Source organism: Eumetopias jubatus, unplaced genomic scaffold (assembly GCF_037043125.1).
Source record: "Eumetopias jubatus isolate StellerSeaLion01/CBP00866 unplaced genomic scaffold, mEumJub1_p1.0 scaffold_1, whole genome shotgun sequence".
NCBI classification, from domain to species: domain Eukaryota; kingdom Metazoa; phylum Chordata; class Mammalia; order Carnivora; family Otariidae; genus Eumetopias; species Eumetopias jubatus.
The window spans coordinates 207,581,065-207,591,253 of NW_028274807.1; the positions used below are offsets into that span (position 1 = coordinate 207,581,065).

The 10,189-nt window shown below is 40.6% G+C and overlaps 1 protein-coding gene across 1 annotated transcript; it reads right to left on the minus strand.

Moving 5' to 3' along the window:
- Positions 1 to 7,641: 7,641 nt before the first annotated feature.
- LOC148165160 (olfactory receptor 7C1-like) lies at positions 7,642 to 8,580 on the minus strand. Its single transcript, XM_088022403.1, has one exon. It carries the CDS (start codon positions 8,578 to 8,580, stop codon positions 7,642 to 7,644), a length of 939 nt encoding a protein of 312 aa, XP_087878529.1.
- Positions 8,581 to 10,189: the final 1,609 nt, after the last annotated feature.

The window sequence follows — 10,189 nt, forward strand, 5'->3', positions numbered from 1 at the left end:
TAGCTAGGACTTCTAATACTATGTTGAATAGCAGTGGTGAGAGTGGACATCCCTGCCGTGTTCCTGACCTTAGGGGGAAAGCTCTCAGTTTTTCCCCATTGAGAATGAATTTCGCTGTGGGGTTTTCATAGATGGCTTTTATGATATTGAGGTATGTACCCTTTATGCCTATAGTCTGAAGAGCTTTGGTCAAGAAAGGATGTTGTATTTTGTCAAATCCATTCTCTGCATCTACTGAGAACATCATCTGGCTCTTGTTCTTTCTTTTATTAATGTATTCTATCACATTGCTTTGTGGATGTTGAACCAACCTTGCAGCCCAAGGATAAATCCCACTTGGTCGTGGTGAATAATCCTTTTAATGTACTGTTGGATCCTATTGCCTAGTATTTTGGTGAGAATTTTTGCATCTGTGTTCATCAAGGATATTGGTCTGTTATTCTCCTTTTTGATGGCGTCTTTGTCTGGTTTGGGGATCAAGGTAATGCCGGCCTCATAAAATGAGTTCGGAAGTTTTCCTTCCATTTCTATTTTCTGGAACAGTTTCAGAACAATAGGTATTAATTCTTCTTTAAATGTTTGGTAGTATTCCCCTGGGACGCCTTGTGGCCCTGGGCTCTTTTTGTTGGGAGATTTTTGATTACTGCTTCAATCTTTACTGGTTATGGTCTGTTCAGGTTTTCTATTTCTTCCTGGTTCAGTTTTGGTAGTTTATACGTCTCCAGGAATGCATCCATTTCTTCCAGATTATCTAATTTGCTGGCATAGAGTTGCTCATAATATGTTCTTATAATTGTTTGTATTTCTTTGGTGTTGGTTGTGATCTCTCCTCTTTCATTCATGATTTTATTTATTTGCGTCCTTTCTCTTTTCTTTTTTATAAGTCTGGCCAGGGGTTTATTAATCTTATTAATTCTTTGAAAGAACCAGCTCCTAGTTTCGTTGATCTGTTCTATGGTCCTTTGGTTTCTGTTTCATTGATTTCTGCTCTGACCTTTATTATTTTTCTTCTCCTGCGGGGTTTAGGCTCTATTTGCTGTTCTTTCTCCAGCTCTTTTAGGTGTAGGGTTAGATTGTGTTTTTGAGACCTTTCTTGTGTCTTGAGAAAGGCTTGTATTGCTATATACTCTCCTCTTAGGACTGCCTTTGCTGTATCCCAAAGATTTTGAACAGTTGTGTTTTTATTTTCCTTTGATTCCATGAAATTTTTTAATTCTTCTTTAATTTCCTGGTTGACCCATTCATTCTTTAGTAGGATGCTCTTTAGCCTCCATGTATTTGAGTTCTTTTCAACTTTCCTCTTGTGATTGAGTTCTAGTTTCAAAGCATTGTGGTCCAAAAATATTCAGGGAATGATCCCAGTCTTTTGGTACCAGTTGAGACCTGATTTGTGACCTAGGATGTGATCAATTCTGGAGAATGGTCCATGGGCACTAGAGAAGAATGTGTATTCCGTTGCTTTGGGATGGAATGTTCTGAATATGTCTGTGAAGTCCATTTGGTCCAGTGTGTCATTTAAAGTCTTTATTTCCTTGTTGATCTTTTGCTTAGATGATCTGTCCATTTCAGTGAGGGGGTTGTTAAAGTCCCCTACTATTTTTGTATTGTTGTTGATGTGTTTCTTTGCCTTTGTTATTAATTGGCTTATATAATTGGCTGCTCCCATGTTAGAGGCCTAGATATTTACAATTGTTAAATCTTCTTGTTAGATAGACCCTTTAAGTAGGATATAGTGTCCTTCCTCAACTCTTATTATAGTCTTTGGTTTAAAATCTTAGTTGTCTGATATAAGGATTTCCACCCCAGCTTTCTTTTGGTGTCCATTAGCATGGTAAATGGTTTTCCACCCCCTCGCTTTCAATGTGGGTGTGTCTTTGGGTCTAAAATGAGTCTCTTGCAGACAGCATATCGATGGGTCTTGTTTTTTAATCCAATTTGATACCCTGTGTCTTTTGATTGGGGTATTTAGCCCATTTACATTCAAGGTAACTATTGAAAGATATGAATTTAGTGCCATTCTATTGCCTGTAAGGTGACTGTTACTGTATATTGTCTCTGTTCCTTTCTGGTCTATGTTACTTTTAGGCTCTCTCTTTGCTTAGAGGACCCCTTTCAGTATTTCTTGTGTGGCTGGTTTTGTGTTTGCAAATTCCTTTAATTTTTTTTGTTCTGGAAGTTTTTATCTCTCCTTCTATTTTCAGTGACAACCTAGCTGGATATAGTATTCTTGGCTGCATATTTTTCTCACTTAGTGCTCTGAATAAATCATGCCAGTCCTTTTTGGCTTGCCAGGACTCTGTGAATATGTCTGCTGCCAATCTAATGTTTCTACCTTTGTAGGTTACAGATCTCTTGTCCCAAGCTGCTTTCAGGATTTTCTCTTTGTCTCTGAGACTCGTAAGTTTTACTATTAGATGTCGGGGGATTGACCTATTTTTATATTTCGAGGGGGTTCTCTGTGCCTCTTGGATTTTGATGCCTGTTTCCTTCCTCACATTAAGGAAGTTATCTGCTATAATTTGCTCCAATATAACTTCTGCCCCCCCTCTCTCTTTCTTCTTCTTCTGGGGCCCCAATTATTCTAATATTGTTTCATCCTATGGTATCACTTATCTCTCGAATTCTGCCCTCATGATCCAGTAGTTGTTTCTCTCTCTTTTTCTCAGCCTCTTTATTTTCCATGATTTGGTCTTCTATATCACTAATTCTCTCTTCTGCCTCATTTATCGTAGCAGTTAGAGCCTCCCTTTTTGATTGCACCTCATTAATATCCTTTTTTATTTCAACTTTGTTAGATTTTAGTTATTTTATTTGTCCAGAAAGGGTTTCTCTAATATCTTCCATGCTTTTTTCAAGACCAGCTAATATCTTTATAATCATCATTCTGAACTCTAGTACCAAAATCTTACTAATGTCCGGATTGATTAGGGCCCTGGCAGTTGGTACTGCGTCTTGTTCTTTTTTTTGAGGTGATTTTTTTCCATCTTGTCATTTTGTCCAGAGGAGAATAGATGAATGAGGGAACAAAATGCTAACAGGGTAACAACGACCCCAGAAAAATATACACCAAACATATCAGAAGAGACCTGCAACTGGGGAAAAAGAAAGGGAAAGAAAGAAAAAAGAAAAAAAAGAAAAAGATAAAAAAAAATATGATCAAATATGATCAGGTTGGTGAATAAATCAGTGCCACACACTAAATTTTGGGCATATTTTGGTCTGTTAGAAGAAAGTGCCTCCCAAAATTTTAAAGAAAGAAAAGCTTATATATGTACAAAAATAAGGGTAAATACGATGAAGGGATGGAATATGACTGTAAAGATGAAAATTATAAAAGATTTTATAAAAGGACTTGATAAGATAAGATGTTGGTTGAAAAAAGACAGAAGAGAAATTAAAAAAAAAAGGGAGAGAATGTGATCAGGCAGGAGACTAGAACAAAGCCATACACTAGAGATTTAGGGTATATTTTGGTCTGTTAGAAGAAACTGTATCCCATAATTTTAAAAAGAGAACAACTTATATATATATACATACATATATATATATATATATATATATATATATATACATACATCTATATACCAAAAATAAGGTTAAATACGATGAAGGGATAGAATATGACTCTAAAAATGAAAAATAAAAGATATTTTTTCTTTAAAATTTTTTATTGTTATGTTAATCACCATAGATTACATCATTAGTTTTTGATGTATTGTTCCATGATTCATTGTTTGTGCATAACACCCAGTGCTCCACGAAGAAAGTGTCCTCTTTAATACCCATCACCAGGCTAACCCATCCTCCCAAACCCCTCCCCTCTAGAACCCTCAGTTTGTTTTTCAGAGTCCATCGTCTCTCATGGTTTTTCTCCCCCTCCCATTCCCCCCCCTTCATTCTCCCCCTCCTGCTATCTTCTTCTTCTTCTTTTTTTTTCTTAACATATATTGCATTATTTGTTTCAGAGGTACAGATCTGTGATTCAACAGTCTTGCACAATTCACAGCACTCACCATAACACATACCCTCCCCAATAAAAAAGATTTTTTAAAAAGGGATTGATAAGATGTTGGTTGAAAAAGGGAAAAAGAAAAATTCAGAAAAAAAAAGAAAATTAAAAATATTAACTTTGAAAGACTAAAGAATTAGGGGGGAAAAGGCCATGAATTCTATGTGCTGTATTCCCCTAGCGCTGGAGTTCTGCCGTTCTCATTGATCGGTAAACTTGGTCTTGGCAGGCTGTTTTTGCTGATCTCCTGGGGGAGGGGCCTGTTGCCCTGGTTCCCAAATGTCTTTGCCGGAGGCAGAATTGCCCAACCCTTGGTGGGGGGCGGGCTAAATAATCTGCTCGGGTTTGGTCTCGGGAGCTTTTGTTCCCTGCAAGCTTTCCGTGCAGCTTTGGAGGACAAGAGTGAAATGGCAGCCTTCCAATCTCCACCCCGGTGGAGCTGAGAACTCGGGGCCCCACTCCTCAGTGCGCCCCCAGAGAAAAGCAGTCAGTCACTCCCGTCTCCCCGGTCTGCAGCTGCTCTCTGTGCTCACCTGGCCTGTGACCGAGCTCTATCTCTGGCACCCGACTTGGTGTGCAGTCTCCAAACCCAGCAGATCCCTGTGGTGCGCTCCCGTGCCGCTCCTCCTGGGGGAGGTTGGGGTGTCTCCCTAGACCTGCCACTTGTTGGGTCCCTGCTGGAGAGCAGTGGCTTGTGCCGCGGATCACGGTTTACGGAATCCCCGAGCTGAGAGCCCGCTCCTTGGTCCATCTCTGCAGCCAGATTGCCTGCTCTGATACCTGGGAGCTCCCCCGCACTCAGGCATCCCCGTCTTTCTGTGATCCTGAAGGTCCTGGGACCACACTGTCCCAGAGAGGGTTCCATCCCCCACTTGGCCACTGGAGCGATGTCCCTCAGAGGAGCTGACTTCTAAAAGTTCCAGTTTTGTGCTCCGCTGCTCTAGCACTTGACAGTAGTGGCTGACGGAGACCCCTTCCCCCGCCGTCTATCTTCCCGAATATTGCCTCGGATTCACTCCTCTGCACGTCCTACCTTCCAGAAAGTGGTTGCTTTTCTGTTCAGAGAGTTGTTGCTATTCTTTTTTCCATCTCCTGTTGAGTTCGTAGGTGTTCAAAATGGTTTGATCCCTATCCAGCTGAATTCCTGGGACCAGAGGAAATCCGGGTCTCTGACTCCTCCACCATCTTGCTCCTCCTCCCCTCCATAAGAGACTCTTAATCATAGGAAACAAATGGACGGATGCTGTAGGGAGGAGGGTGGGGGGATTGGGTAACTAGGTGGTGGACATTAAGGGGGGCACCTGATGTAATGAGCACTGGGTATTATATAAGACTGATGACTCACTGGACTCTACCTGTGAAATTAATAATACATTATATGTTAATTAATTTAATTTATTCTTTCTGATGGCTGGTGTTTATGCTAAGTGAAATAAGTCAAGCAGAGAAAGCCAATTATCATATGTTTTCACTCATATGTGGAACATAAGGAATAGAGCGGAGGACCACAGGGGAAGGGAGGGAAAACTGAATGGGAAGAAATCAGAGAGGGAGACAAACCATGAGAGACTCTGGACCCTGGGAAACAAACAGGGTTATAGAAGGGCAGGGTTTGGGATGGGGTAACCAGGTGATGGGTATTAAGGTGGGCATGTGTTGTGATGAGGACTGGGTTTTATATGCAACTAATGAATCATTGAACACTACATCACAAACTAATGGTGTACTATATGTTGGCTAATTGGACATAATAATAAAAAATAAAAAATTAATTGAATTTAAATAAAAAGAAGGAAAAGAAAGAAAAAAGTTAAAAATAGAACTATCTTATGATCCAGGAAATGCACTACTAGTCATTTACCCAAAGGATACAAAAATATAGATTCAAAGGGCTACATGCATCCTGATGTTTATAGCAGCATTATCAACAATGGCCAAACTATGGGGAGAGCCCAAATGTCCATCGACTGATGAATGGATAAAGAAGATGTGGTATATATAACAAATGGAATATTAGTCAACCATCCATAAAAATGTAATCTTGCCATTTGCAATGACATGGATGGAGCTAGAGAGTATTATGCTAAGCAAAATAAATCAGTCGGAGAAAAACTAATACCGCAGGATTTCACTCATATGTGGAAGTTAAGAAACAAAACAGATGAACATATGGGAGGGGGAAAAAAGAGAAAAAAGAGAGGGAAAGAAACCATACTTTTTTTTTAAGATTTTATTTATTTATTTGACAGAGAGAGACACAGCGAGAGAGGGAACACAGGCAGGGGGAGTGGGGGAGGGAGAAGCAAGCTTCCTGCGGAGCAAGGAGCCCAGTGTGGGGCTCGATCCCAGGACCCTGGGACCATGACCTGAGCCAAAGGCGGCCACTTAACGACTGAGCCACCCAGGCACCCCGAAACCATAGAGACTCTTAAAGATAGAGAACAGGGGCACCTGGGTGGTTCAGTCAGTTCAGTGTTCTACTCTTGGTTTCTTTCTTTTTTTTTTATTATGTTATGTCAGTCACCATACAGTACATCATTGGTTTTTGATGCAGTGATCCATGATTCATTGTTTGCATATAACACCCAGTGCTCCATGCAATACGTGCCCTCCTTAATACCCATCACTGAGCTAACACTTGGTTTCTGCTTGGGCCTTGATCTCATGATCATGAGATCAAGCTCCACACCAGGCCCCGTGCTTGGTGCGGAGCCTGCTTGAGATTCTCTCCCTCTCCCTCTGCCTATCCCCCTGCTCATGTGCTCTCTCTTTCTAAAATAAATAAATAAAATCTTAAAAAAAAGAACAAACTGAGGGTTGATGGAGGCATGGGGTGGGGGATGGGCTAGATGGGTGATGGGTATTAGGAGGGCACGTGTGATGAGCCCTGGGTGTTGTATGTAAGTGATGAATCACTGAATTTTACTCCTGGAACCAATATTGCATTGTATGTTAACTAACTAGAATTTAAATTAAAAAATTGAAAAGAAAAAAGAAAAGGAAGACAGTCCCCTGTGGTTCTCAATTGGGAGTGATTTGGCCCCCATGGAGCATTTGGTTATATCTGGAAGCATTTTTAGTTGTTGCAACTTGGCTGACAATGCTACTGGTCCCAGTGTTTAGAGGCTTGAGATACTGCTAAACATCCTACAATGCACAGGACAACTCCCGCAGCAAGGAATGATCAGCCCCAAATAATAATGCCAAGGTTGAGAAATTCTACCCTACATCAAAGTCTCTTTCTTCCTGGGGGCACTGAGCTTTATGACTTAGCCATAATGGAAAAGAAATTAGGTTAATAGTATGGAAACAAAAAACTGGAGCATCATAAAAAATTAGCTCCTTTTTTTTGGTAAGAATAGCTGAAATTTACTTAGGACTTGCTACTTGCATTCCCTGTGCTGAAGCTTTACCATATTATTCCATTTAAGCCTTTTGTCACCCTGATGAGGCATGCATTGTTATAGGCCCATGGAGAAATAGAGGTGTGTGAAGGTTGAGCATTTTTCTCAAGATTATTATCTATTGAAGGTAGCACCACCATTTGAACTCAGTCAGGGAAATTTCAGGGTCCACACTATTAAGCACTCTGTTCTGTTGTCCTTGACCACACTTGTCTAGGGTCACTGTTGTCATTGGGAGGACAATATGCTACAGAGAAGCTTTCTCAGGGTCCTCTTCATGTCCCTGTTCCTCAGGCTGTAGATGAAAGGGTTCATCATGGGAGTGACCACAGTGTACAGGACTGAGGCGAACACCCCTCTCTGAGAGGCATGTGTCCAGGTGGAACTGAGGTAGACCCCCAGGCAGGTTCCATAAAACAAAGAGACCACAGAGAGGTGAGACCCGCAGGTGGAGAATGCTCTATACTTTCCTCCCACTGTTGAGATCTTCAGTACAGAAGAGACAATTCGGGAATAAGAGAAAAGGATCCCAGCGAGAGGAAAAAGGCCCATAACACCTGTCACAATATATAATACAACATTATTGATGAAGGTGTCAGAGCAGGCAAGGTGCAGGACCTCAGGGAGTTCACAGAAATAGTGTGGGACTTCAATGACTGCACAGAAGGAGAGCCGCAACATAGATAAACTCTCAGGAAGGGCCCCCAGAACACTGATGAGCCAGGTCAGGATGAGTAACTGGGCACAGAGCTGGGGGTTCATGATGACTGTGTAGTGCAGGGGATGACAGACAGCCACAAAGCGGTCATAGGCCATTGCAGTCAGGAGTAAATTGTGCAAAAGTCCAAACACTGTGAAAAAATATATCTGCGTGATGCAGCCTGCATAGGTAATGACTTTGCTCTGAGTCTGGATGTTCAGCAGCATCTTTGGGATGGTGGTGGAGGTGAAACAGATGTCAGAGAAGGACAGGTTGGAGAGGAAGAAGTACATGGGGGTGTGGAGGTGAGAGTCTGAGCTGATGGCCAGGATGATGAGCAGGTTCCCAAAGACAGTGACCAGGTACAAAGACAGGAACAGCCCAAAGAGAACAGACGGAATCTCTGGCTTCTCAGAAAGTCCCAGAAGGAGAAACACTGGAAGCCCTGAGTGCTTTCTTGGGTCCATGTAAAGGAGTGTCTGCCAAGAACACAAGAAGCAAGACTAAATCAATGACCAACAGGCATCTCAGAAACATAATCACCTTTACCTTGAACCAGATATTGAGGAGACAATTATTTGATTAATGGTCTCTTCTCTCTTGTTTGTCAATTTGGGGTTTCCAAATGTTGTCAAATTCCCCTGTGTTGCCACCACCAGCTGGAAAACCTACATGCAAAAACAATTTTGCCCTCAAAACTGACCTCATGGTTCAATTCTATTGACACCTGATCACCCAGCATTAGCCTTCTCATATATCTTTGATTTAATTCATATTTTACTTCTAAATATCATAAAAGAACATTTTCTTTATAATAAAAGTATAATTTTTATTATCATTTTAATAATACAAAATTAAAAGGGTTTGGGTCTATATATAATTTCCATAAGCTATGATAACATCATGATATTTGCTAGTCACTTGACCATTCAAAATACATAATGGACTGGGGTGCCTGGGTGGCTCAGTCAGTTAAGCACCCAACTCTTGATTTCAGCTTGGGTCATGATCTCAGGATCGTGAGATCGAGCCCCGTGTTGGGGCTCAGCACGGAGCCTGCTTAAGATTCTCACTCTCCTTCAGCCCCTCCAACTCCCCTCCCCCACTGCTCTCTCTCTCTCTCTCAAAATAAAATAAAATAAAATATATTTTGTATATTGGTATACAAGTATAATGGACAAATCATCAAAGAAGAAATTGAGCCATCAACCAACTTTACCTCCCAGAAAGGCATGATGCCAAATCACTGAATTCGAAATCTCACAAAAGGTATTTGCAATAAATAAAAATTATTTGGAAGCATGTGAAAATAAATGTCCCAGTGAGTTTTCTGAAATCATTTCAATCATGATACAAAAACCAGCAGCCCTCAATGATAGGAGCAACATAACAAAAATCACAGATTAATCTCTTTAGTATATTAGGAAAAAGCTCAAAGACAATAGCAATAAAATACATCCAGCAATTGATCAAGCAAACCCAAATGCCATGACCAGGTATCATTCAACCCTTGAAAGCAACCAGGATTTCATATTGTAGTAGAGCAAATGTGTAGAAAAACATCATCCAAATATAAGAGGGTCTTTTTCAATGCTAGAGATACTGCATGAGAACAGTTCTGAGGACACTGTAAACAGGATATTTCTTAACTATGATAAAATGGCTCCCTTGATCATCAACTAACATCAACCCTGATATGAAAATATTTGAGGAATCCCCACAAAGATCACAGAGAAGACAAGTATGCCTGCCACTGCCACTATGCAGCACTGCTCTGAAATTTCAAACCAATACAACCAGAGAAAAAGCAATGATATTTGAATTTAAAGAAAAAAAAGAAAACAAAAAAATCAGTAGAAAAGAAAAAAGAAAAAAGAAAAAACAATGATAGATTTATGTCTTAAGTAAATTGATCACATTTTTCAGATGATATAATCGGTTACATAAAATCAGTTGGAAAGCTGTTACAGCTAAGAACTCACTCTGACCAGGCTAGATTTAAAAACAAATGTATACGGAGGGGCGGAGCAAGATGGCGGAGGAGTAGGAGACCTAGATTTCGTCTGGTCTCAGGAA

Excerpts from the sequence above, each read along its gene's own strand:
- LOC148165160 (XM_088022403.1), bottom strand. The coding sequence starts at position 8,580 with ATGGACCCAAGAAAGCACTCAGGGCTTCCAGTGTTTCTCCTTCTGGGA.